Below are 27,768 nucleotides of genomic sequence, written 5' to 3' on the forward strand. Positions count from 1 at the left end.
CTTCAACTACAAACCAACTAAGACAGATTTAAACGTGTGATCTCCACTGCATTTCTGCCTGACAGGAACGTGAATCAACTTCTTTGAAGCTTGAAAAACAGGCATATTCTTCTCCCTCTTACACATATATTTTCTAGCAGATTTATTTTCCCCAAATAGATAAATTTTGTCTTCCTTGGAAATCTGTTAAGGCAGGTATTTGTCTCTTCCTGCATCATCTTTGCAGGAGTCATACATCATTCTTTAGCAGTTTGAAGTCCACGTGTGCTAGTTTGCCACTCACATTGATGGTGTCTTGATTCAGATACGCTTTCAACCCTGGTGGGAATAATCCATGAGACAAAAGAGTCAGGAGTAGCCTGTTAAGACCTACTTAGTCCTTCAATTCCCCATATCAAGTCTTGTCAACAATGAACACTGGGCGGATGGACGTCTGACTTCTTTCTCTCACTCAGTCAAATAGTTTTTCTCACTTCTTGATGAATATAGTAGATTTCATAGCCACAATCCTCTTTTTATCTCACGCAATTCATTCTTACTTCAAAATCACTCACACTCTCAAATAATTCATGCCATGCACATATGCCACCTTCTTCCTTCTCTTGCCTTTTATTTCCAGAAATCTCTCTTTTTTTCTTTTTTAGTCATGTGCCCTTTCTTAGCAACTTTTTCAATATCCTTGCTGCTGCTTTTCTATTTATCAGATATGATGGTTTCAATAATATTTGTAAAATATCTAAACACCAAGCATAAGCATGGGAAATACAGTGTAGACTGAATGGCAGCTTGAAGATCAGGGTAAACAGCATCACATCATCCGTCAGTGGTGGACTGAATGCATTTTAACTTTGAAAAGTAGCTTTCATGTTATCTATGAGAATTCATAAATTCAATATTTGTTAATAGAGGGGCTTCCAGTTACATCTGTATTCTCGGATTTATTTTTTGCTAAATTCTCTACAATGTATTCATATTTTATTTTGTAATTATAAAACCAGAAAACAACAGAAAAGAAAGATACCTTATAATTGTGTCATCTACTGGTGGGCTGAATGAATTGCATTTCTGTACATTTTTATCCTCTCATGAAAAATTTTTTTTTTTAATTATTATTTTATTTATTTATTTTTTTGGCTGCATTGGGTCTTTGTTTCTGTGCGAGGGCTTTCTCTAGTTGCGGCGAGCGGGGGCCACTCTTCATCGCGGTGCGCGGGCCTCTCACTATCGCGGCCTCTCCCGTTGCGGAGCACAGGCTCCAGACGCGCAGGCTCAGCAATTGTGGCTCACGGGCCTAGTTGCTCCGCGGCATGTGGGATCTTCCCAGACCAGGGCTTGAACCCGTGTCCCCTGCACTAGCAGGCAGATTCTCAACCACTGTGCCACCAGGGAAGCCCGAAAAATGTTTTTTGTTTGTTTGCTTGTTTAGATCTAATCATAGTTTGAGAATCCTTTGTGTCCAGAGGAACAACTGATTCTAGTCTTTTATGTAAAAGCGGACTACTTAATTGGGGGCCCTGCCAGGTTCTGGCTCCAGTTAGAAGCTCAAACCCTGTGGAAATGTGGAGCGATATATTCCAGAAAATCAAAAGTCAAATCAAAACACTTCCCAACTATAGGGAATGTGAAGGGACTGGAATGAATAATTGAAGTTTAACATTGCATGCACTGAGAATCCATGATTATATAAATATAGATGGAAAACACATGTAAATATAAAGGAAGATATACAGTTAAAATATTGATTCAACAATGATGAGTCCAAAATTCCAAAGTTTATACCAGAAATTAAGTGGCAGAAAGGTTGAGAGGAGCTGAGAGTAAAAGCTGGATAATTTATTTTATATAGGAGGTGTGATGGTTAATCTTATCTTCCAACTTGACTGGCTGCAAGGTGCCCAGATATTTGTTCACATATTACTCTGGGTGTGTCCCTAAGGGTGTTTCTGGATGAGACTAACGTTTGAATCAGTAGAACGAATAAAGCAGTTTGCCCTCCCTAATGTGGGCCTTATCCAATCAGTTGAAGACCTGAGTAAAGCAAAATGACTGATGGTTCCTTCAGTAAGGGGGAATTTTTCCTGCCTTTGGACTTGAACTGAAACACCGGCTCTCCTGGGTCTCAGGCCTTCGTAGCTGGACTAGAGCTATACCATCAACTGTCCTGCAGATCCCTGATTTGCCCTGCAGATCTCGGGATTTCTCTGTCTCCATAATCTAGTGAGCTGATTCCTTATAATAAATCTCTCTTCTCTCTCTCTCTCTCTCTCTATATATATATATACATATACTCCATTGGATTAAGTAGAGTTTTGCCAAAAGAAAAGACTATCTATCACTCTTTGGAACATTCCTGATTCCAGCCCAGGGTAGGGCCACAGGAGATAAACAAGGACAGTGAACCTGGTCCTTTGTGGGGAAGCTCAGTGCCAGGTGTGCCCAAGACCCCTCTTGTCACCTTCCAGGAAGAAAGTGTCCCCCAGCGATGGTGCCAAAGGAAGGGCTTGGTCTAGGGAGGTTCTTTGGGCCTACCCGCCACCTCTCCCACCCCACAGTCCTCTCTCCTCTTTCCCCAGCCTGGGGCTCCAGGATTCAGTTCTCACATGGGCTCCTCAGCATCCAGCCATCTAGGCCACAGCCCTGGCCCCAAGTTCATGGACACGGGCATGACTGCTCAAAGAGATGACTACCCATGGCAGCTAGGGTTGGCCAGCCCACCAACAGGGCCACCCAAGAGACATTCCATACCCTGTTGAACACATGAGTGCCAAACTCAGAGACAACATTCAAACTAAACCTATATGTTGGCTTCCAGATTTGGTTCTCCTATATATATATGGAGAGAGAGAGAGAGATACATACATACATATATACACACATACACAGACATATAGATAAGCCTGGAGCATCTTGAAGTGGCCAGAAGTAAGGAAGATGAAACAACAAAAACAACAACAACAAAAAATGAGAACAAGTGGAAAGGATACAGGAGCCAACATGAAAGAACTCCCAATGACTAAAGTTGGAACATTTTTAACAACAAAATAAATTACAATTTCTATAGGATTATACTGATTGTGTAGATCAAAGAATAAAATAAATATCTGTGAGCCCATATTGATATAAGTAAGCAATTGAATAGACAAAAAAATGGAAGGGACGAATCTTCCTTAGATGAAAATTCCAATTAATAAATGTAAAAAATGAGAGAAATAGAAAATCACCATTAGACCACCACAGTAATAATTGCTGCAGGTAAGAGCCACTGCTGAATGCTAAAATTAGTGGATGGAACTTTAAAGAGAAACAAGATATTTGCATAACCTCAATATCTCCCCCCCAATACTTATTATCGTACTGGTTTTAACATATGTTTGCATAATCTTTGATAGTCTTCCCTCCAGGAAGTGAAACTTAATTGCTCTCCTTTTGAGTATGGCCTGGACTTAGTCACTCAATTCTAAAACATAGAGTCTAGAAAGAGAAAGAAAATAGTTTTACAGTGGAGAAACCTGGCAGACACCACGTTAATCTTGTTTTAAGGCTAATATCACCAAGAAGTCATGTCGATGTCCTGTATCCTTGATAGGATGTGATGAGGAGAGCGCTTCCTTTGTGGTCGTCTTCCTCCAAAACCATAACCCCAAACTAATCATGAGAAAAAACCCTTAGACAAATCCCAAACTGAGGGGTTCTACACAATACCTGTCCAGTGCTCTTCAAAAGTCTCGAGGTTGTGAAAGACATGGGAAGATTGAGAAACTCCCACAGTGTTGGTTCACAGCCTCGGGAGTTCCCGGGGGGTGAAATCTGAAACTAGCCCCATACAGGGAGGGCAAGGAGAGACCAGAGAAAGAGGCAGCCACTCCAGATTGGTAGGTGGCAGGTTTAATAAGCAAGGGAACTTAAAAGGCTTGTCGTGAGTGGCCACAATATGAGTAGATCTCCACACCTGCCCTCCAGAATCCTCAAAGTTTATATAGAGACCTTAATGGGGCTTAGTCATGTTTACTGTCCAGATGGTCTCAACAACACGTTACCCTCTCAAGCCTGTGTCCTTGAAAACGGCTCCAACTGTGGAACAGTGAGCAGAACGTACATTCCAAGGCCAGGGATGGGGGTGAGGAGCCTCCAGTTGCCAGAGTCCAGCTCCAGCATCAACCAGTGGTCACATCCTCTCAGTGACCTCCTCCAACACACAGACCAGAAGAGACGAAGAAGACGTGACAATAAAATACAGCACAATTGGCTACTGGACCAGGAAAAGAATATCAGTGGAAAAATAGTGACATGCAAATAAAATATGTGGTTTAGTTGATAGTGCTGTAGCAAGGTTAGTTTCTTAGTTTTGACACATGTACCATGCTTTCTGTAAGTTGTTAGCATTAGGGGAAGCTGCATGAAGTGTATAAAGGAACTCTCTGTGCTATCTTGACACGCATCTGTAATTCTAAAATTATTACAAAATAAAAAGGTTTTTAAAAACCCAGTGAGTTCATTGTAAATGAGTTCACTGACATGAATAACAATGAGCAATCATTACTTTCTCCTACATGAGTCATGTTTTATGGCTCCTCATAATCATAGAAAGTGTATTTTGCACATTCTAACACTCATGCACATGTAAATATTTACATTTCAGATAGGTAAAGACATACGCTGTTATAAAAATTACTTCACAACTAGAGACTTCTTTTCTTTGTACATGGAAGGGCAGGGAAATACACAGGCTCAAATCTGTCACTTATGATGGAGATCAGATTACATAGTTACATTTATTTCTACTTGCAATATTCCTACTTGAGAACTTCATCTTAGTGTAATATCAACAAACCTAAGCTCCTTGATTAGTTCATGAGGTTGTCAATTTAGCTTTCTTATCAGAATATGGAAAGAATTTACATTGTAGCACCTGAATTAACAAAGTCCTTTTTGGACTAAGAAATTTATTTTAATCTTTCTATTTAATTAAAAAATCTGTTTCCCTTCTTAAAGGGAGACTAGTTTTTCTGATTACACATTTTATTTTCTCAAAGAGGGGTTTATGTCACTTTGCTTCCATAACTCCATGTGAAATTTAGAATTAACTTATCAAAATATACATAATGCATACTTACACATGACCCTATTGAGATTTTGTTTGAAATTACTTAGAGTATCGTGATTAGTGGTGAGAAACTTTATCTTTACAGTACTGAGTTTTGCATTCATAAATATGATACATGAATAAATGTGTAGGTTTGTTTATTCATACAAGTATATGCCTGTTGTGAGTTGAATTGTGTCTCCCAAAAAGATATTTTGAAGTTCTATCCCTCGGTACCTGAAAAAGGGAACTTATTTGGAAATAGGGCCTTTATAGATTTAAGCAAGTTAAGATGAGCTCATCAGGGTGGGCCCTAAGCCAGTATGACTGGTGTCCTTATAAGAAGAGGAAAGTGTCATATGAAGACAGAGACACACAGGAAGAAGACCATGTGACAACAGAGGCAGAGATCAGAGTGATGTAGCTGCAAGCCAAAGACCGCCAAGGATTGATGGCCACCACTAGATTCTAAGAAGCAGCAAGGAAGGATTCTACTGAGAGTCGCGGAGGGAGCGTGGCTCTGCTGACACCTTGATTTCAGACTTCTAGCCTCCAGAACTGTGAGAGAATAAATTTCTTTTTAAGCCACACTGTTTGTAGTACTTTGTTACGGCAGCCCTAGGAAACTAATACAATGCCCTTCCAAAAAGTTGTATAATTTTATCTATAAAGGACTCACTTGCCTTTTAGTACGTTTATTTCTAAGTACTTAATGGATTTTATTGTGGTTCTGAATAGTATCTTCTCTTAAAATTATGTTTTCTAATCGTATCTAGATTGTACATAAAAATGCTATTACTATTTGTATTTTGAATTTTATTCAGCAACCTTGCCAAACTCTTTTCTTTGTAGATTTTCATACATTTTCTTTTGCCAACAAACACATAGTATGCAAATAATAATCATTTGTTGTTTGCTTCATAGTTCTCATGTTTTTTATTATTCTTTCTTATCTTATTGCATTAACTGAGAACCCCAGTTTAAGGCTATTCAGGACCTGTGATGGCAGGTACACTTGTCTTGTTCCTGTCTTTAAAGGTTCAGCTCTAGTATTTTGTAATGTCTCATTATAATGTTTGCTGTAGGTTTTTGGCAGATGGGGAAAAATAACTTAACTTTTCTCTTAGTCAAGTTACCTTCAATGTAGTTTGCTAAGTATGTTGACAATGGATGAAGCGGGTGAGATGTTTCACATACTAAAAATAATCTTGCGTTCCCTGACTTAATCCAATTTTCCCTTTATATGTGGACTTAAATGTCACTTCCTCTTTGAAGGCTTCTCTTTTGCCTATATACTAGTTAGGAATCTCCAACAATGTGTTCCATAGTACATTGTATTTTCTCTCTTTGAAATGCCTAACTTTATTAAACTTGCTTGTGTAATTGTTTCTGCCTTCGTGAGGACAGGGTTGTTGCTTTCTGCCTCGCTATTTTATCCTCCACGTCTAATCCAGGGCCCAGAATATATTAGTCTCTTGAAAATGACAACTGAAAGAATGAGTAAATGAATGAAACAAAAAGAAAGCAAGAAACTAGAAAATTGAACAAAGCAGAATGAGCTGTGAAAACACTCATCCAAAGATTTGTGTAAGGTTTATGTCAATAAAATGACAGAAGTCCAATAAGAGATATAAAAGAAGATTGAATGAATGGAGATTCGCTTTCTATATTTCTGGGTGGGAAAACCCCAACATTCTGGGTTTATTATATAACATTGGTGTTTCAAACTGTTGGGGAATAACTAGTGCTAGGGAAATGAAGAAAAAAATAAAGTTAGGTTCTCATGTAAGACTACATACTGAAATAAATTTCAGATGGTTTAAACATTTAAGTGTAGAAAATAAACCAAAAAATGTACTAGAAGAAAATGTACATTTACATACTTTGGGGACATGGTTTTCCACCAAAGGTAGAAACTACAAAGGAAATAATAGAGAGATTGTGTACATAAAAATGAAAAACTTACGTAATCAAAAACACTAAAAAACAATTTACTGATAAAGGCAAACTGGTAATTTAATAATTGGAAGATATATGAAAGAGAAAAAAATCTGATCTCCTTACCACATAAGAGACTTTTATGAATCAGTAAGAAATAGCAACTAAGCAATAGAAAACTGATAAAAATAAAAATAAACACCTTCACAAGAGTGTGCTCAGACTCAGCATGAACATGAGTGGGGCTAAAAGTGTGTCCCAACTGGATAGAGTTCTCGGTTATTCTGGTGGATCTGGGGGACTATGCCCAGAGATGACTATACTTCTTTTAAAATTTCCCTACATCATCTCAACTTTTTTCCTCCCTAGTTGATGCAGTGGTCATAGGACCAGGGCTGCAACTAAAGGGGCTAGAAGTAGGGATGATTCCTAAACAAAACACTGTAACTGTGCTTTTAACCTTATGTCAGACAGAATTCCTAAGGGCCTGATGGGGCAGGATGTACCTTCACCCCATCCAGCAAAACTGGGATTAACAGTGAATGTAGATATATTGTCTGGGGGGAAAGATAGCCTGCTAGCTCTGTGCCTGTTTAACCCTCACTTATCTGAATAGAAATGGAACAGAAGGGGAGGCACTTGCTAGACCATTATTGCTGCCTGTAATCTAGACCAGCACAGGGGTTGAAACTACTGTGTTTTCAGAGGTGGAAATGTTTGGGTATAAATGGAAAAAGAAAAAGAAAAATAGTAGCTGAGGGAAAGGGAATCAATAAATAGGCTATGCAATGAGGGAAATCGAGTATTACATTAACACCTCCAAAGGGCTCAGAGGAAGAGATGTTATGTCTCTTAGCTTGATGATACCAGGCGCCTGAAAGGGTGAAGCCACATATTGCTGAGACCACTTCTGCTTTTGGAACCTGATGAGATTGACTGGAAGCCTGACAACCTGAGTGGGCTGGCCCTGGGAGGCTTTTTCATACCATTTGATGATAGTTATTAATGACTGAGTGGGATTCTAGTAACGTGCCTGTATCTTTGGACCTTTATGATTGTTTTGCTCTAAGGGATCCATGTTAGAGGAGTAGGGGGCGGACTGTGATATTGTGAGTTATAAAAGAAATATGTATTTGATCCCCACCCGGGTTCCTGACACAGAGTTCCTAAAACCCTTGGCATTTCTATGATAGGAGCAATAAAAGTGTCTTTTGTTATGTTAGTGAAGTGACTTTTGGAAAGCCCTTAGGCAGCCTAAAGATGGAGTCTGGTTGCCAAGGGAACAAACCATGTGATCGGAGGGTTGGAACTTTTGGTCCCTGCCCCCACCCCCATCCCCTCCAACCTCCTGGGAGGGGAGGGGGGCTGGAGGTTGGATCAATAGCCAATGGCCAACGACTTAATCAATCCTGTGTAATGAAGCTTTCATAAAAACCCAGAAGAACGGGTTTGGAGAGCTTCCAAGTTGGTGACCACAGGAAGATACTGGGAGAGTGGAGCACTCAGGGAGCATGGAAGCTCCACCCCTGTTCCCCTGCTTTGCCCTGGGCTGCTCCTGATTGTATCCTTTTATAATAAACTGGTAATCTAGTAACTAAAATGTTTCTCTGAGTTCTGTGAGCCCCTCTGGCAAATTAATCAAACCCGAGGAGGGGGTCTTGGGAATCTCTGTTTTATAGCCAGTAGGAACAACCTGGATTTGCGATTGGCATCTGCAGTGGGGGAGCTCTCGTGGGACTGAGCCCTTCATCTGTGGAATCTGATGCTATCTCCAGGTAGACAGTGTCAGAATTGAGTTGAATTGTAGACACCAGCTGGCGTCACAAGAGTTTCTTGCTGGTGTGGGGACCGCCCCCCCTCCCCAAAAAACATACACATTGGAATTGGTACCAGAACCTATTTACAAAACTGTAAAAGATAAATGTCTTAGCTTGGGTTACCATAACAAGATACCATAGAGCAGATGACTTAAACAACAGAAATTTATTTTCTTATGGTTCTGGGGGCTGGAAGTCTGAGATCTGGTCAGGTTCTGGTGAGGACTCTCTTCCTCGCTTACATAAGTTCTGCTTTTCACTGTGTCCTCAGACGGCAGGGTGTGTATATGTGTGTGAAGAAACAGACAGAGGCATCTCTTTAGCTTCTTATGCGGCCACAGTCCTATCCGATTCGGGTCCCACCATTATGACCTCATTTTAACCTTACTTCCTAAAGACCCTGTCTCTGAATATGGCAACACTGGGGGTTAGGGCTGCAACATACAAATTTGGGGGCAACACAGTTCAATCCACAGCAATTAATTGATCATTTCCATTCTTCCTTACTTGACCCTCTTGCTCTTTTTCTAGCTTCTTCATTTCCTTTTAATCTATCTTCTTTTTGGGTAAGTATATTGAAGATACAATCTTTCTTATAAGTATGGCTGAATTCCACCCACCAGATTTTGTCATGTAGTGCTTCCAGCTCTAAGTATTTCCTGATTTCCCATGTGAGATCCTTTTCAATGCAAGGTCCTGTAAGTTCATAGCCATTATTATTATTTTTTAACCTTTTGCTCCTTTTATAAGTATATAATGTTCCTTTTTGTCACCACGTTGCTTTTGGTTGGAGCTTTACCTCTGGATTTCTATAGATATACCTTTTTATTGACAGGTAAAAGACAAAATGGGGAAATACATTTGCTGTATATGAGACAAAGTTTCTGTCTACACTGCTGGGACAATGTAGACTTCTAATTCATCATTCATCCACCTCTGTGAAAGGGAATTCTAATATTGGCTTGTGGAAGTCATTTTGGTCCACAGCAGAGGAAATTCATAATGTGTATGTTTTCAACAGATAGTCTAGGTTGTGTTGTATTCACAAACCAACCCTCCACGTCTCAGGAGCTGAGAACAAGCAAGGTTTATTTTTTGTTCATGCTACAAGAGATCAGGGGCTGGATCTTTACTGTCCTTGCTCAGTGTGGAGGATTGAGTAGATGGCAGCTAAGAGTGGCTCAAGCCCCCTCCTGCACAATTGCCAGGCAGGAAAAACATTCCCACCGGTAAATCTCCCGCTGTGTTTCAAACCTTCTTCCTGGAAGAGGCAATCTCACTTCCTCTTGTTTCATTAGCCAACATGGCACAGAGTCACACCTAACTTAAAGGGGCCAAGAAAACACATCCCCCCTGTGGGCCACAGGAGAGCCGACAATATTTGCTGAATGGCAGTGAGGACGACTATACACTTATCCGCCCCATTTATTGCCTTTTCCAAAGCTGACTGTTGCTTTTTGTTTGTTGTTGATTTTTAAAAAATTCCTTCAGTTACGTGAGTTATATACATCCTTCTAGTAAATTTCTTTAATAAGAAACCGAACCAAACCGAAGTTGGTCCGAGTTAGTTTCTATTGCTTAAAGAAACCCAAAAAACTATCGAAAGCTTTGGACTTGGCATTATCAATGCAACTGAGCAGCTTAGGAAAGTGAACTTCAGCTGACACATTCCGCTGGTTTTGAAGAAAGGGCACACACGTATTTTTTTTTTTTTTTAATTTTTTTAAAAAAGTGAGACATGGTTGTATCAACGCATTTTTTAAAAAACTTTATTTATTTATTTATTTATGGCTGTGTTGGGTCTTCGTTTCTGCGCGAGGGCTTCCTCTAGTTGCGGCAAGTGGGGGCCACTCTTCATCGCGGTGTGCGGGCCTCTCTTGTTGCGGAGCACAGGCTCCAGACGCGCAGGCTCAGTAGTTGTGGTTCACGGGCCTAGTCGCTCCGCGGCATGTGGGATCTTCCCAGACCAGGGCTCGAACCCGTGTCCCCTGCATTGGCAGGCAGATTCTCAACCACTGCGCCACCAGGGAAGCCCAAGGATAAGGTTTTAATAAGAAAAGAAGACTGGCATGGATGAGCCAATATTTAGATCCAAACAATTATTGGTAGCCACCACATGTCAGGCAGGGAGCCAGGTATTTTTGCATATGCTCTGTAAGTCAATTTGATTCTTTATAAAAATAATTCGGGGTGAGTCTTATTGTCCATAATTTATATATGCAGAAAATGAGGCTCAGGGAGGTGAAATGACCAGTCCGAGAGCCACTTAGCTAGCAAATGACAGCTTTGTTTTAATTCTACTGTCTGACCATATGGAGATGAAACAATGATGCAGCGTGCATGTTTGAATGGTAGGTACTGTTTGGTTTGGCAATGACTGTGAGACACATAAAAGGTGGAAGGGCACCCTGAGTGCAAAGGTAAAGAGGTTGGAGTCTATGAGTTCGGCAGTGAGAGGAAGGGTACAGAGTCACTGAGGGCATTTGTAGAGCTCTGTCTCAGAAATATTGTTGCCTAGGATGAATAGAAACAGGCACGCGAGGCTCAAGGGAGGCCTGGAGAGCAGTTGGAGGAATATTGCAAAAACTCAGATAGGCCTTAATGAGCATGGGTGTTGGCAGTGGAAACAGAAAAAAAAAAAAAAAGAAAAAATTCTGTCTGGTCTCCAGATCGATTGGGATTTGCTGAATGAAGTCTGGGTTCTCCCTATGTAGATAGCTCCTGCTTTTTATTGTAGGTTTCTCAAGAACTCGCTTCCAGAAAAAGCCTGGATCAAGAGTAGAAAAAAATAGACAGCTGCCTAAGTGAGAAATCTACAAAGCTCCTCTGGTCCCCAAATCACCTCTTTGCCATTAGTTGTGGGACTGACACCTTACCAGTGGGGCTCCATTCTTTCAAGAGTCTTTTATTAAAGTGTGACTATTTGGGGACAAGAGGGAGAAGGGATTCCGGGAAATTTCCTCCTTAGCATCGTCCAGGCAAGTAACATAAATATAGGGGGACAATCTGGGTGCCCCATGAAGAATACGGCATACGTGCTCCACCTAAAGGAGGCTTCTCAGCTCTGGCTGAGGGGCCCGAATTGCTGGATCTACTATTTCAACAGAAACCTCATCTCCTGATTTTTTTTGCTGGAAAGCCCTTAATATTTAAGTATTGCAACTAGTTGAAATTTCTTCCTATCACCGTGCCGGCCACATTCAGCTTTGCTGGTCACGTTTGCCACCTCTGGGTTAAATTTTAACACAGTTTTATCAAAACCTTGCCAAATGTGAAAAAGCACATCTTTAGTAAAACTAGATACAGAGAAGGTTTATTTGGATTGCTGAGAGGGTAGATGGAAAAGTTGGGGCACTTGGACTACAGGGTGGCCCTGGGCCACATGTTGAGTATCCCGGTGCCTGGGCCTGGAAAGGGAGACGGGGCACGGCAGCGGCAATATTTGCTGCCACTGGGGCCTCCTGGCTGACCACCCAGAGCTGGGCTTGGAGTGGGAAAAGAGATGGGCCAAGCTCGTGGTTTCTCCCAGCTCTAGTTGGCCCCTTCCCATTAACATTACAGTAATGCAGTCGTGTGGTGTTTGAAAAAAGCATCTCTAATTACACGGAATGATTTACAGGACACCAGACTCTGCATTTCAGAGGTCTCCAGTGTACCGTAAAAAATATATTATAAAGGAATAATCTTTATCTGAACTAAAGCTGCAGTGAAGGAAACTCGTGTCCAGCTGAGAGCAGCAGTGAGCTTTTGTTCACTCAGGGAAAAGTCCGTGTTCTTCATCTTACGTGATTAACATTTGCTTCCCCTCTTTGGCACTAGGTATCTAGTTAATATTTAGACATTATATACTTTTTCTTTCAGCTGTTGTTCCTATTATGTGATCAAACAAAACCGGAGATGCCAAACACATCTGTGAAAACAGACAGACCCGCCAGGCACCCAGCTGTGGCTGGCAGGGTAAATGGGGTAAATGGGACTCAGCGAGCCAGCCCCTGGGACATACTGGCCCCGGGTGTGTGTAGGGCCGGCCCCTGTCCCCAGCAAGCAGAGTTGATTGCTCTGCCTCTCCCTCCCGTTGCAGACTCCCAATTCCCCCACTTCCAAGAAGCAAGACTCTAGTTTTGAATCTCCCAAATCCTTCTGATGTTTACCATTACCTCCCCAGGAGAGGGAGGTGCGGGATGGAAATCTCGCTGAAAAGAATACACTTAAAAAAAAAATTAATGAAGCGATGCACAGACACCCTGCAACGCAACTTGTCTCTGCTTCTTAGATGTTTAGAGCGATGACGGTCTCAGTCGGTTTCAGTCCAGGGAAATCTAACTCCTTTCGCGGCAACGCCCCCAAGGGCCGCAGGTGTACCTGTGGTTAAGGGTGTAGAGAAAGAGCCTCATTTTTCGGAGCAGAAAGCGCAGACCCCCGGTGGCGGGACAGAGGCAAAAACTCTGTGGGTAGGGAAACCTGGGGGTTTGTGTCCAAGCTCAACCCGTCAGGAGCTTCAAGATAAGATGGGGAGGCTGGAAAGATGGAAGTTGGAATGAGAGAGCTGTTATGGAGAAGAAACCACTCCTGGACCAAAGGCAGGAGGATATCCAGGGTTAGAGAAGGGCGCGTCAGGGATGGGCCGAGTTTGCTTGGAGTCCCAGGGGGAAAGGGGTCAGCGAGAGCTCGGTGAGCGGCACCGGCGGCGGGCGTCCGGCTCTACGTCTCTAAAAGTACTGGGAGAGGGATGGAGAACCCGGCGTCCCAGGCTCCCAGGGGAGGGGAAGCACGCGGGGTGCGGCGAGGAACACCTCCAGCGAGTGCGTGCCGAGCGGGGGGGCGGGGGGTACGATCTCCGCTTCCCCAGGTGCCCCAGCCCTAGCGCATGCCTCCGCTCCCGCGGCCCCCTCCGCAGGCGCGCGCGAGGCGCACTCCCTCTTCCCTCGGCGGCGTGGGGCGCGCGCCCGGCCCCCTCCGCCTCCCTTCCGCGCCTCTCCGCTCTCCCGGCAGAAAGTTAGCAGCGGGGAAGGAACTCGGGGCTGCAACAGCGCGCGGCGGCGGCGGCAGAAGCTGGAGCGGGAGCCGCGGCGGAGCCGGGGAAGCTGGGGCGCTGCAGACGGAGAAGGTGCAGACGGCGGGTCCGCGCGCCCCCCTCGGGCCCCTTGCCAGAGGCTGAGGGGGGTGGTGGGGGGCCCCCCGGACGCCACGAGGAGAGCGGGGAGGGGGGCCATGCGGCCGGGCTCCCCCCCGGCGCAGCGGGACAGCGGCCAGGGCCGGGGGTGCAGCGGCGTCGCTTCATGCAGCCGGGGCGGCTGGGCAGCGGCGGCGGCGGCGGCGGCGGCGGCGGGGGCGGCGGCTGAAACCATGTCCGGGCAGCGCCGGGGGCCGCCGCCGCCGCCGCCGCCGCCGCCGCGAGCCGGGAGCCGCGATGGCCCCGTGGTCCGCACCTCCTCCGCCTCCGCCTCCGCCTCCACCTCTCGCCGCGCCGCCGCCGCCCGGCGCCTCGGTTAAGGGCCCGCCGGCGCGCAAGCTGCTTTTCATGTGCACCTTGTCCCTGTCCGTCACCTACCTGTGCTACAGCCTCCTGGGCGGCTCGGGCTCCCTGCAATTCCCCCTGGCGCTGCAGGAGCCGCCGGGCGCCGCCGCCGAGCCCCCGCCAAGCCCGCCGCCACCCTCTCTGCCGCCTCCCCCCGTGCGCCTCGGCGCCCCCTCGCAGCCGCCCGCGCCGCCGCCGCCGGACAACGCGAGCCGCGGGGAGCCGCCCGAGCCCCCCGAGCAGCCCGCCGCCCCCGGGGCCGACGGCTGGGGACTGGCGAGCGGCGGCGGGGGCGCCCGGGACGCCTGGCTCCGGGCCCCGCTGGCCTCTAGCGAGATGGTCACGGCGCAGAGCGCGCTGCTGGAGAGGGAAGCGCAGGAGTCCAGCACCACCGACGAGGAGCTCGCAGGCCGGAGGGCGACCAACGGGAGCAGCGTGAGGGGCGGCGCCGTCAGCACCCCCGACTATGGGGAGAAGAAGCTGCCACAGGCGCTTATCATCGGGGTCAAGAAAGGAGGGACCCGCGCCCTGCTGGAGGCGATCCGAGTGCACCCGGACGTGCGGGCGGTGGGCGTAGAGCCGCACTTCTTCGACAGGAACTATGAAAAGGGGCTGGAATGGTACAGGTAGGACCCCGAGCTCGGCGGATGGGATAGGCGCGTAGGGGAGACCAGCACGGGAAGCTGCCGCTCCCCTGGCCCTTGGGGATCCAGGCAGCGTCCCGAGAGGTCTTAACCCCGCGCGGGCTCTGCGCACCCTGGCGGGGCTGCTCTGGGGGAGCGGCGGAGAGGGCTGGAGGCTAGCCAGGGATCACTTAATTCCAGGGCGAGGAGAGAGGGGTCCCCCTGCTCTGCCTGCCTCAGGCTCCTCGTCCAGGGAGCTGCTTTCCGAATCTGCCTAGTTCCAAGCCTGGGAATCCCCAGCCCTCGTGCCCCCGGGGTGTTTCCTAACTCAGGCTCTTGCGGGGCGGTGCGCTTCTGTGCTGGGGACGCTGAGAAATGGAGCAGGACAGCTAGATTGACCAGAGGGCTTTGGGATCCCCTGGAATCTCTCAAAATCGCCCTCAAACGCATTTGCGTGGCTGGAATCCAGTGTTTTCAGTTCAGAGCAAAATGAACAGGGAACAGTTAAAAAGATGATGCTGGCGAGTTTGGGCTTTCTAGTAAAGACTCAGGATGTCCCCCATCTCCAGAACTTTCTATCCCTCTTGGGCTGCATGAACACTAGGTTGATTTTGCATCAGGAGTATCCGTGCCTACATGACAGTTGGTGCCCTAAGAGTTTTCATGCCCTGCACCAGTGCCCTTTCTAACCTGTGCCTCCTTTGCAACAGATTGGAGCTTGTGTCTAGTGAGTTGTTTGTTCATCTCCCTGCTTTTCCACCGTCTGCCAGCGGTGAGGGAAAGGGAGAAAGAGGAGTAGTAAGTTAAGTGTGGGTAAAATAAATTAATAATCCAGTGTCGTACCCCCGCCTTTTCTCTTGTTTTTTAATCTCTCTGGAAAACAGATCTGGATGGCTGGCCCCATCTCGGTTGTATCTCAGTAATTAATTGCAATTGTCAACCAGAAACACAGGCTTTGTCAGTTAAAGTGATGTTATCATCTTAACAGAGCCAATAGGTAAAATAAGGATTGTTTCCTGACAAGTCGCCTTCTTGTTGAAGAGATGTGCTTTCTAAGTTTAAACTACAGCCTAGGAAAGTTTTAGAAATAACTTAACTTTGGAAATATATGATAAATGTGTGTATTTCTTTCCCTTTTAAAAATATGCCTTATGCTTTCAAAGCTTGAGAGAAGTACACTTAGGGATAAACATTCCAGCACATTAAACCAAAACAGCAAATGCGTCTGTTCATGTCTTCTCTGTTTCAACAGAGAGAACTAATTGCAATATTTTAGGAGGCTTCAAACAGCCCCTTCCTATCAAAATAAAAAACAGCAAATGCCTAATTTAGCTGGAAAATCAGTATTTATAACATCACAAGCCATGGCTTCCAGTTTGCAATTATAATTTAAAAGGTGTTAGGATGATTAATGCAACAACAGCAAAAAAAAAAAAAAAAAAAAAAAAAAAAAGGGTATGATGTCTGGGAAGGTTTCAGTTGTTTAACTGTTGGTTGTAGGAATGTTCTGGTTTCTGCTGTGAGGCAGCCGTGGCCCTAAGAGGGTAACTATGGCTTTCTCCAATTCTAATTTTAAAGCCCTGTATCTTGTGAGAAGTGTCAAGTGCCCTTTGGGGGAGAGGGAGGCATAAAGATCAAATCTCTCCAACACGTGTTTGGGTTGCTTTACCGCAGCTGGAGATGGAGAAGGGGGTGTTTTATTTGGATGAGTTAAAATAAAGTTGACGAAGGGTGTGTGGCGGACTGCGTGTCAGGAAGTTCCATCGTAGGGTCTGGAGCATTTTCTGAATGAAAAGATAGAAGATGCCAGGTTTTCTTACGTTCATTTATACTGCGGCTGGGAAAAGGAGGGATGTAAACTGCCTCGCTGTCAGGACATGGCTGTTGAAGATCTGTGGTACCCTCAGCCATCACTTGTGGTATGTGGGGCTCAGTGCCCCATAGGACTAAGAGATGGAGATGGAACTGGGTTCCCTTGATCCTCACTTAAGAGGACCATGTGATATCTCTGTATCCCTCATCTCCTGCCCCAGCATCACACCCATGGTAGATCCTTATTACGCTTAGTGGTGCTGATTGGAGTTGCTGGAGGAGAATCTATCTAACGTAGAGGAATCATTTTCCACCCAAACCTGGCTGTTGAGATGACTCCCAGAAACCCTTTGGATCCTAGGCTAGCTCTCTAGCCTTAACAGGGACAGCAGTCTTTTGAGGGCATTTTGGGGATTTCCATTGGCTGCATCTCTTCAGGCTCTTCTCTCCCTCTTCCATGTAGGAAGAGGGGACGGCATCCTCACTATATCGTAGAAAGGAAGCACTGGCATTGATTCAAACCGGTAACAGAAACCCTTCCTCCTGGTTCCCTGGTCCCAATCTTTTAAATGGTGGCATCTGTACTTAAGTGGTTACATTTCCTCCCCATATGCCGTGTACCTTATCTGGAATCTTACTCTACTATTTGCCTGATAGAGATTCACAGGTTAATTAAAGGTTTTGATCCCCTCTTCCCATTATTTGTTTTGTTTTTCTTTTTCATTTCAATGTGCTTCCCAGTAGCCTGCTGATTCTGCAGGTGATCATGGTGGTTGTGATTTCCGTGAGAGGGAGAGAAAGAAGAAACTGGGGCTGCTCTTGGCAGAGCTGGCAAGGGTTTCCTCATATTCAACTAAGCAGCCCCAGTTTTATTTCCTTGGTGTCACTCCGGTTATGTCTAAATCCGGGTTTTGCTTTCGCCTATGCTGTTGATCTAATGTGATTTAAAAACACATTTGCGATTAGAACATGTGCATCAGATTTGCAGGACAAGATAGACTGATGGATTAGGGTGTGTTAAAGCTGTGGAACAGCAAGCCTCACTTGGTGGGTTGACACAGGCCAGTGATTAATAAGTGGGGGTAGATTAAACTCTCCATCCCTCCCCCCCCCTCAAAAAATTAAAAGGGCAAAGCCACAATACGCCTTTCAATATAAGCTAATACACACTGGGCAGAGACCTTAAACTCCTCGAAGGGGTGGGACCTTGTGGCAGGCCAAGTGGCTGCCACGGCAGAACTCATTAAAGTGACGGAAATGACTTGAGCTGTGGTCTCCCTCGTGGATTACAGACTGTACGGTGACTGCGACCACTTTGCTTTGGAAGCCACTCAGCTGTAGGGTGACGGGAAGTGACCCTCCATGGTTTCAAATTGTCTTCACTGCCAGCAGTTACTATACACATCCTGTTGGCTGGAGGGAAATAGCTGGCGTTCAGTAGTCATGCTTATGCTACCCAGAGGAGAGTGGTCCACACCATCATTCGGACGTGGTGTCCAGAGAGAGAAAGAAGGAGGGCAGCATAAGGCACTGGCGTGTATTGAATGCCTGTTATCATGGAGGCTTGCGTTTTATAGACGTATTGTCACATCTGGGCGGCATGATGAGGCTGTGAGCAAAAGAACAGCATTTCTGCTTTACAGTTTGGCTCCCAGAGGGAAAAACAACTTGCTCGAGGTTGCTCAGCTGGTCAGTGGTTGAGCTGACATTTGAAGCCACATCTGTCCAAAGTGCTGGTATATAGAGTGCTAGCGAGGTCTTTTCCTTACCTCTTTCATTCAGCAAACATTTAATGATACTTAATATGTGCGCAGTGTACTGTTTTAGGTGCTGGGGGTAAAGGAGTGAACAAGACAGATGAAGCACCTGTTCTCTTGGAACTGACGTATTAGTGGGGGTGGGAGTGGGAGAAGGGGAGACAGCAAACAAACAAGTCTTTCTGCTTACTCTTGTAATGTGGCTACTAGAAAATTAAAATTTACACTTGTGACTCTTGTTACACTTATTTCCACCGGGTAGCACTCCTGTAGAGCAGTGCTTTTTAAACTTTAAATGCACACAGAACAGCAGGGGCGGGGGTGGGGAGTGGTGGTGTTAACATGCGGATTCTGAGTCCGTAGGTCGGGGAAGGGGCCTGAGACTCTGCATTTCTGATTCCCAAGGTGATGCTGATGCTGCTGATTCCTGGACCTCCCTTTGAGTAGCAGCGGCCTAGAAAGTAATCGGGGTGTGTGTGTGCAAATGCGTGTGCGTGTGTTATTTTAAATCAAATGATGAGGGACAGCCTCTCTGTGGAGGTGGTATAAGTGTCATGAAAGAGTAAGATCCTCCCATGTGAAAACCTGGGTGGAGAGGTTTCCAAGCAGAGGGAACAGCAAGTGCAAAGGCTCTGAGGTGGAAACAAGCCTCATGGCTTTTCAAAGTGTTCTTTCATTATTCCAAAAGCACAGTGTTTGTAGCTGCGCAAAACTGGGTTCAAAACCTGGCTTTGCAACTTACTTGTCGGATGATCTGGGTTGGATAACTGACATAACATCACTTGGCTTCAGTTTGAGGTTGTTAGGAGGAATAAATGAAATACTAAAAGTGAATATATTTTCTAAACAAAAAATGAGTATCCTAGAGCAGAAATCCAGATGAACCCAACTACTGAGTTTTGGTCCCACATGCTTTACCTTCTGTCACAGCTGTCATAATATTGACGGGAGGCGCTTATTGGGGATGTTTTGGGGAAAAGTCTAATAATGGTTGGCTTTGAAATCTACATCTGCTTAACCTTTTAAACCAAGGGTCACCAACTCAGATGCCTTCAGGGCTCATGTGCATAATATACATGAGTGAAATAGACTAGGTAGGGGGAAACTGGGGCACAGATGTTCTTTCCCAAGGAGCAGCTACTGCTATATTCCAGCTACCCTTCTCCATGTGCAAATGTGGCATCAGGGGAACCAGGTCTTCCACTTGGTAAAAGAAACTGGAAATCCAGGTTTTGGTGTGAAGTGACCTGGTTTTTAATGTTGGCAACAGATTGAGATTTCTCAAAAGCGTGGTGTGGGCCAGCACTGCAGGACAAGCAAAACACATCTGTGGGCTGGATACAGCCAGCTGGCTACTGGTTAGCGACCTTTGGTTTAAACTCATTTCAGAAATTACCTGGCATACCCACACCCTCTGCAGTTGCCAGAATTGTGGCTTACTTGTGCTATTTTAGTTTAGATATTTTCCCCCTTAACTGATTTTGCAACAGCATGGGGGAAGTACCTCTGAGATATGTTGCAAGAGTAACAAAGGAAACTGGATATGAACAGGAACTGGATATAAACTGGATATAAGCAGAAAAAGACAATTCACAAATTTCCCTTTTGTTCCCTACAAATGAACATTTTCTTGAAGGAGGGGAAATTCTCAGTTGTTCCCTACTTAATCAGGAGTATCTGTATTTGATCCGTTTAGATCAGTTGCACTTATAAAATGGATTCTGGTCACATGGACAGAGTTAAGACCTGAGAGTTTTCTAGGGTTCTAGGTTTTTCTTTGCCACATACTAGTTCCACTGGATGTGAGGTTCCTTAATATCTTCCTCCCTCTCCTTCCCTCCTTCCCTCCCTCCCTTCCTTTCTTCTCTATTACTTAGATGATGAAGCTATGTTATCTTCATAGGGTCCATTCAACCACTGAAATATTTTGGTTCTAGAACAAACACTTGTATTAGACTCTTCAGAAGGAGGAAGCTAGTCAAGTAGAAGCGACATACTTTGGAGCATGTATTTGTATCTCTGAGCCTGAATCCACTGCATCCTCATTGTGTGACCTTGGGCAAATTACTCAATATCACCAAGCCTCAATTTCTTTATCTGCAGAATGGGCTCAGTAGTATTTACTTTGAAGGGATGATGTGAGGATGAAATGAAATGACATTCAAAGTGCCCTACACAGTTTGTGACATAATACATTTTTCTCTCCCCTTCTTTCCTCTCTCTTTTACTCCCATTTTTTTCCTTTTCCCCCTTGGTTTTCTTCTTCATTTTCCTTCCATTCTTTCCTTTTATCCTGCCTGTCAGTACAGAAGGCCCTAAAGAGAACGCGGTAATGCATTTTTCATTTGAATATAGTCTTTTATTTCAAGATTATGCCTGAATGAGGGATTTCCAACCCTGAAGCAGCTCTTAAGTAGCTCTCCAGAGAATAATCAAAACCAGATTCCAGAATTTGGTCTGTTGTAACTTGAGCTGAGGGAGAAGCGTCTGATTGCAGGAGGTAGGTGCAACCAGAATTCTCCATAAAGGGGATGGGGTAGGGAAGTGGCTAGGCTCTCTGGGCTGGCCCACTGACGTTTTCTTGAGCCTATGGTAGGAATTGATGCTGATTGCTCCGATAGGTACAGGGATATTTAGGATGCCAAGGGCATGCTTGCCTTCAGTTTTCCTGCAGATCTGAAAGCTTTCGAGAATGCGGGATGGTTCAGGAAGACCCCATGAAACTCCCTGTCTTGAGATTTGAGATTTGGCGGCTTTTGCTGGGGAGTTCTCTGGCCATCATGACATGATTTATTTTTTATTTTTATTTTTATTTTTGTAAATCGTACCAAGCATTTTTACTTTTAAATTGAGTCAGGAGAGAAGCCTCCAGACTTCAGGTGAATGAGGGATTGCTAGGGTTGCGAAAGTTTTAAAGGTTTTGGTTTTGCGTAATGGATGATATCTCTGAAACTGGTTGAACCACTGCCCTGTTAAGGTAACCCCTCGATTCCATTGGTTTCTGCGGTTTAATAGGCTCCTCTATAACTGTCTTGGGAATTTCCATCTGAAGTTATAATTCACTAAGGGAGCCTTTCAGCATATCTTGCCACTAATTAAAAGCAGGCGGTTGATTTTTTTTTTTTTTTAATACTCACTAGTTAGGATTGCCTTTCTTTAGAAAACTTTTTTTTCAACCTTTATTTGAGAATGTATAAAGCATATATGGAGGAAAACAAAGCAACACATGAATTAGGCCATATTTTTTGGTCGTAAGTGATAGAAATGGAGCTTAAATTATTATAAACCAAGAAAGATAATTATTGGCTTATTAGGAAGTCTAAGGGGTAATGGCTTCAAGAAAAGCTGAACCCAGGGGCTCAAATAATGGCACCAGGTTTCTGTCTCTTTCCATTCTTTGCCATGTTTGTCTATACCTTGCTTCATTCTCAGATAGGTTGTCTCACTACATTTTAGGCAAGATGGTAGGTAAGCAGCAACCCTAGACAAGTGTTTTTTTTGTTTATCAATTCTTTTGGAAAAATTTTTTCTTAAGAGCTTCTGTGAGAAATTCCTGGAGATGCTGTTGACCCAGGTTGGGTCAGGTGCCCATCCTCAAGCAATCATTGTGTAGTTACTCTAATCAGGCCTGGGGGATGTAGCCACCCCTTTGGCTCGGGGCGATGGTGGGAGTAGGGAAGCAGGGCTATTCCCAGTACAACCATAGGGAGTAGTTTCCCCATAAAGAATGGAAGTGTTCAGGGGTTCTATTGATAAAAGAAGTAGGGACCAGTTAAAACCACATATTCATTAAACATATAAAGATCCACTCTGGGGAAGGCATATGATCTCTTTGACTATTTTAAGCTGGGAAGAGGTACAAGTGGTTAGTTTGGGGAGGTTAAATGTACTTGTTATTTCAGTTATTCATTTATTTATTCATTAAACACGTATTTAATGTCAACTATGTGTCAAACCTGAGTCAGTCATGTCCTGTGATCTGAAAGAACGCACAGAGCGGAGAAATGAACATGTAAGTGATTACATTACAAGGTAATTAAAGTCTTGACAAAGTGCGATTTATTCTAGGAATGGAAGGATGGCTTGATCTTGGGAAATCTAATAAATACCGTGATTTACTTGTAACACTTCTCATTTAGAGAAAAATCTTATGATTATTTTATGGATGCTAAAAAGTCTGATAAAACTAAATATTTATTTTTGATTTTTAGAATGTCTGCTAATAAAATAGGATCATACCCAAAGCAAGCATCATACTTAATGGTGTAACACTAGAAACACTCCCATTAAATCCAGAACAAGACCAGAATGCCCACTATCATCACTATGATTTACCATTACTCAGGAATGAATAGATAATGCAGTTAGATGCAAAAATGAATAAGAACGGGGAAGTTAGAATTATCACCATTTGCCAGTAATTTCATCGTTTTTTGGAAAACCTAAGATAAGCAATCCCCCCCAACCCATGAATCTATTAGAAATAATAATAGGATTTATTAATGTGAGGAAATTACTATGCAAAATCTATAGTTTTACTATCTGCCTATGCCAAGCATTTTGAAAATATACTGAGAGAAAATATCCTATTTATAGAACCAACCAAAGACACAAAATAACTAGGAATAAATTTAGCAAGAATTGCAAGGGACTTGCAAGAACAAAATTTTAATACTTTACTCAGGGGTGTCAGAGAAGAAAACAGTAAATGGAAAGAGAGCTCTTTCTCTAGGATAGCACTTCTTTTTTTTCCTTCCCCACCCCCTTCCTGCTTTCCCTCCCCCTCTCCTTCCCCCCCTCCCCTTTTTAACTGGAGAGCTTTGCTACTACATTGAGGTCAGGTGTGTTTGAGAGTGGTCTGAAGATATTGTCTCTATGAACATGGCCAAAATGTACTTCAGTTGTAGGAGTCCCTTACTTTCTACATTTTATTTGACTGAGGAGAGGATGGTAAGATGACCACTCCTGTTCAGATTCATAAACAGTGTTAGAATTCCTCATGGAGGGTGGATGCTGGCTGCCTTACATCCCAAATTCAGGAGTGGTGGGATCGTGCCAAGGGAAGGATTAACAGTTGAATTGGTGTAAATTAGTAAATTTAGGTGCATTCCTGTTGCTACAAAGCAAAAAACAAATCACAGACAAATGATGGTTATTTAATGGAACAGGGAGATGAAGATTTAAGATTTGGACCTGAAAGAATCACAGTAGCGGGGTGGTAAGAATCGCGGTGGTGGACACATACTGTATATGCCAGCTTCTGCCCCGAGCAGTGGGTTCATTCAGTCTTCCCAAGATCCTGGTGAGACAGGTACTGTGATCGCCCACGGTGTACAGGTCAGGGAACTGAGGCACAGAGAGGTCAAGGAACTTGCTCAAGATATGGAGTTGGGGATTCAAAGCCAGGTGTTTGGCTCCAAACATACAGCAGTTCCTTTTTTTTCTTGAAGATTTTTTTTTTTGATGTGGACCATTTTTTTAAAAGTCTTTATTGAATTTATACAATATTGCTTCTGTTTTATGTTTTTGGTTTTTTGGCCATGAGGCATGTGGGATCTTAGCTCCCTGACCAGGGATTGAACCTACACCCCCTGCATTGGAAGGCAAAGTCTTAACCACTGGACTGCCAGGGAAGTCCCCAGCATTTCCTTTCATTTGTCCCCAAGCTCTTTTCCACTGGAAGGGTTGTCTTCCAGCATCCTGGGGGTGAATAATAAATGCCAGCATTTCTGTGCTAGAAGGTTTTGGTTTCCTGTGTGTGCATGGCCTACCTACAGGGCAGGCTAATTGTGAGGTTTTGCCCCCAAAACAGACCATGGAAGTGTCTCCCTTTCTGTTCTGGGACCAAGCTCATTCCCACTTCAGGGCATTTAAATCTCTGTTTCCTCTTGCGAGAATTCTCTGTCCCCAGATGCCTAGACTGCAGGTATCTCGTTACCTGTCCTTCAGATCTTGGCTCACATTTCAGCTCCCCCCCAAGACCTTTACTAACTACCTGATTTAAAGACCCTTTTCCACTTCTGAGCTTGTTACACTGTTTTGTTTTCTTCAGAGTATGTATTACTCTCCCAAGTCATCCTAATGACTTACCTCTCCCTCCCCAGAGGATCAAGTACATGGGAGCAGGGTCTTGTCCCACATGATCTTGCCAGTGCTCTGAACCAGAAGCGGTACTTGGCACATGATAGGCAATCCATAATGGTGGCTTATTCATCACTAAATCTGAATCAATGACTTATTGAATGAAAGGGGTACCTTCTCTGTGCTGTTTTCTTTCAAAACCCCAGGCTTCTGCAAAGAAATCACACACTCACATTCCTTGGGAACCCTGGCTAAGGATTGTCCTCAGCTCTTTCACGTACTATTTTTCCAAGACTATTTTGGGTACAAGAAAGAGAAACCCAGTCAAACAAGCTGTGTGGGCTAGACAGTCTCCCCAAAAGGTCCCAGCGGCATACCACGTTATCCCATTTATTCTTCTCGGCAGCCTCGTGAAGTAGATACTGTCTTATCCCAGTGTTACAAATAAAGAGAATGAGACTTCAGAAGGGCAGATGACGGTCCCGGCGTCACACAGCAGGTGTCTTTCCATTGTAACAGGTGGCTTTTGGTTCCTGGCCTTTGTTGCTGTAGTTGCCAAAGTTTTAGAAGAGCCTGGATTATTCCTGATAGACTGTTATGCTCCAAGAGTAGTTTGGATGGTGTTTCTCTAAATGCATTATCAAAATGACATAATTGCCATTTAATAATCAAACAATTACATCGAGGCTGTGTTCGATTTGTTGCTCACTGTAGGTGCAGATACACCTTTCTGCCTCCAGGTTAAAGCCTCTACAGGGGGTTGGAGGTTTGGGTGTCCCTGGAGCTGAGGAAATTTGAGTCAAACTGCTTGAGTGCCTTTATCATAGGGCAGTTTGCCTGCTTGTGATATTTAGAAAAGAAAGCTGAACCTAAAATCAGAAATTAAAGATTTGGAATCTGAGTTCTGTGTCTACCTTGCGTTGTGTGCATAGAGAGTATTTAGCCTTTGAGCCTTTGTTTTCTCATCTCTAAAATGGGAATAACAGTTTCTAATAACCCCGCAGTGATTTTGCAAGGGCAGAATAATGGTGATGTGCTCGCATCTGCTTTGTACATTCTGTAGTTGTTGTTAATCCACGCACGTTTCCATGAACTCCCCCAGGTAATTGGTTTTCTGGAATGTTGCACTCCAGGGAGTACCTGAAATACAGGACAAGCACTCTTATCATAAAGTTAGATTAAGAAGTTTAATTTACAGAAACTATTATATACCATGGATATCAAACAGTGGGAGGGCAGACTGCATAAAGATCCTGAGAATTCCTGGAGAACCTCTGTCTGCATAATTCTTTTGTCTGATTCATGACCACCGATGCATCATTCTTTCATACTGAAAAAACGTAAAAAGCTATAGGGCACGTTTGCTTTTTAGGATTGCCCTGCAGTTGACGAGCTTTGGGAGTGACCAGAAGATTCTCTCATTTTGCTCTCAAATGACCTGTCATCTCTTTTTCCTGTGCACCCTCTCTACATTTCCCAGATGGGCATATTAAATTCCCACCTTCTGGCTGCCTGACTAGCCTACTTTCTAAGCTATGGAAGGCAGAATAACGCACCCTCCCAATAACCACATCCTAATCTCCAAAACCTGTGAGTATGCTACATTAAATGGCAAAGAAGAATTAAGGTTGCAGATGGAATTATGATTGCTAAACAGCTAACCTTGAGATGGGAGATTATCCTGGATTATCTGGATGAGCCCCATGTAATCACAAGAGTCCTTTTAAATGGAAGAGGGGGCAGAAGAGAGAGAATTAGAGGGATGGCAGCACAGGAGGGACTCAACCTGCTGTTGCTGGCTTTGAAGATAGAAGAAGGGGCCACAAGCCAAGGAATTCAGGCAGCTTCCAGAAGCTACAGAAAAGGAAATGGATTCTTCCTTGGAACTTCCAGAAAGAATGCAACCCTCTTGACACTTTGATTGTAGCCCATGGAGACCCATTTCAGACTTCTGACTTCTAGCATGTTAAGCTAGTTAGTTTGTGGCCATTTGTTACAGCAGCAAAACACTCTTCCCGCATATCTTTAGAAGTCGCCATCTTGTTTCTTTTCTTCCCTTTGCTCTTTCTCTTTTTTCTGGAGAGTGTCATCTCCGGGGCTCTTTGGTCTCTTGCCAAACGGCACCATAGATGTCACTGTCCACTATTTGCAGATGGTCACTGTACTAGGGAAAAAACTGAACTGTTGCAACAAAGAGACCCCAACCTACAGTGGCTTAAATAAGATAGATGATTTTTTTCTCCCTCATAATGAAAGTCGATATTCAAAGTTTGTAGCGATTGTTGCTGCATGGAGACCAGCCACTCAGAAGGAACACAAGCTGCAAGCAGTGAGTTCAGGTGTGCAGGTGTATATGTTTGAGTAGCAGCCCTGCGTGGGCACTCCAGCCAGACTGGGCTGCTGGAGCAGCTGTGCTCAGGGAGACCGTTCAGAGACCCAAGTTCCCTTCTTTGCATCTTGTTGCTCTGCCATCCCCCTGGGAGCATGTTAGGAATGCAGAATCTCAGATCCCATCCCAAACTTTCAGAAGCAGAATTTACATTTTAAGAAGATACTTGGGGAATAATTTTGCACAAAGTTTGAGAAGGTGGCCTTACAGTAAAGCTGTTCAACTTCAGCATAGTGGACATTTGGGGTCAGGAAAGTCTTCGTGGTGGGGGGCTCTTCTGTGCATTGTAGGATGTTTAGCAACCTCTCTGGCTTCTGCCTTCCCCAGATGCCAGTAGTTGACTCCTCACCCCTCATTTGAATAGCCAAAAATGCCTCCAAACATTGCCAGATGTCCCTGGGAAGCAAAATTGCCTGTGGTTGAGCGAGAACCCCTGCCTTAGAGGATTTTTCTCCTGCGTGATCAGAGCTGAGGCTCCACCCCATTTACTTTCCAGCCAACAGTCAGGCAAAGAGAGCAAAGTCTAGGAAGCAGTTTTCTCTTAAGCAAGTAGCAGAAATGACCCTCATGACTTCCACTCTCCTTCTGTTGGTGAGAATTCCAGTGCATGGCCAGATCCAACTGCAGAGGATTCTGGGGACCATATGAGTGTCTCTCTCTGTGCCCAAGAAGGAGGGGAGAATGAGTCTGGGGTCAGCTATCTGCCAAAGTAACTAACACAAGGATATGGTCATACTAGACCTCTTTTTA

The 27,768-nt window shown here is 44.4% G+C and overlaps 1 protein-coding gene across 3 annotated transcripts in view; it reads left to right on the forward strand.

Moving 5' to 3' along the window:
* HS3ST4 (heparan sulfate-glucosamine 3-sulfotransferase 4) overlaps window positions 1-27,768 on the forward strand; it is a gene marked incomplete at its 5' end in the record, with an annotated part of 758,541 nt that overhangs the window by 332,719 nt on the left and 398,054 nt on the right. The window contains one exon of one of the 3 annotated variants that reach the window (XM_082362561.1): window positions 14,249-14,982. The exons of the other annotated variants lie outside the window; for them this stretch is intronic. Within the exon in view, the coding sequence (XP_082218687.1) occupies window positions 14,249-14,982 (734 nt within the window). Of the gene's footprint in view, window positions 1-14,248; window positions 14,983-27,768 lie in introns of those variants that run through there. 3 annotated transcript variants of the gene reach the window in all.

This window comes from Balaenoptera borealis (assembly GCF_965194805.1).
Source record: "Balaenoptera borealis genome assembly, chromosome: 16".
Classification (NCBI taxonomy): domain Eukaryota; kingdom Metazoa; phylum Chordata; class Mammalia; order Artiodactyla; family Balaenopteridae; genus Balaenoptera; species Balaenoptera borealis.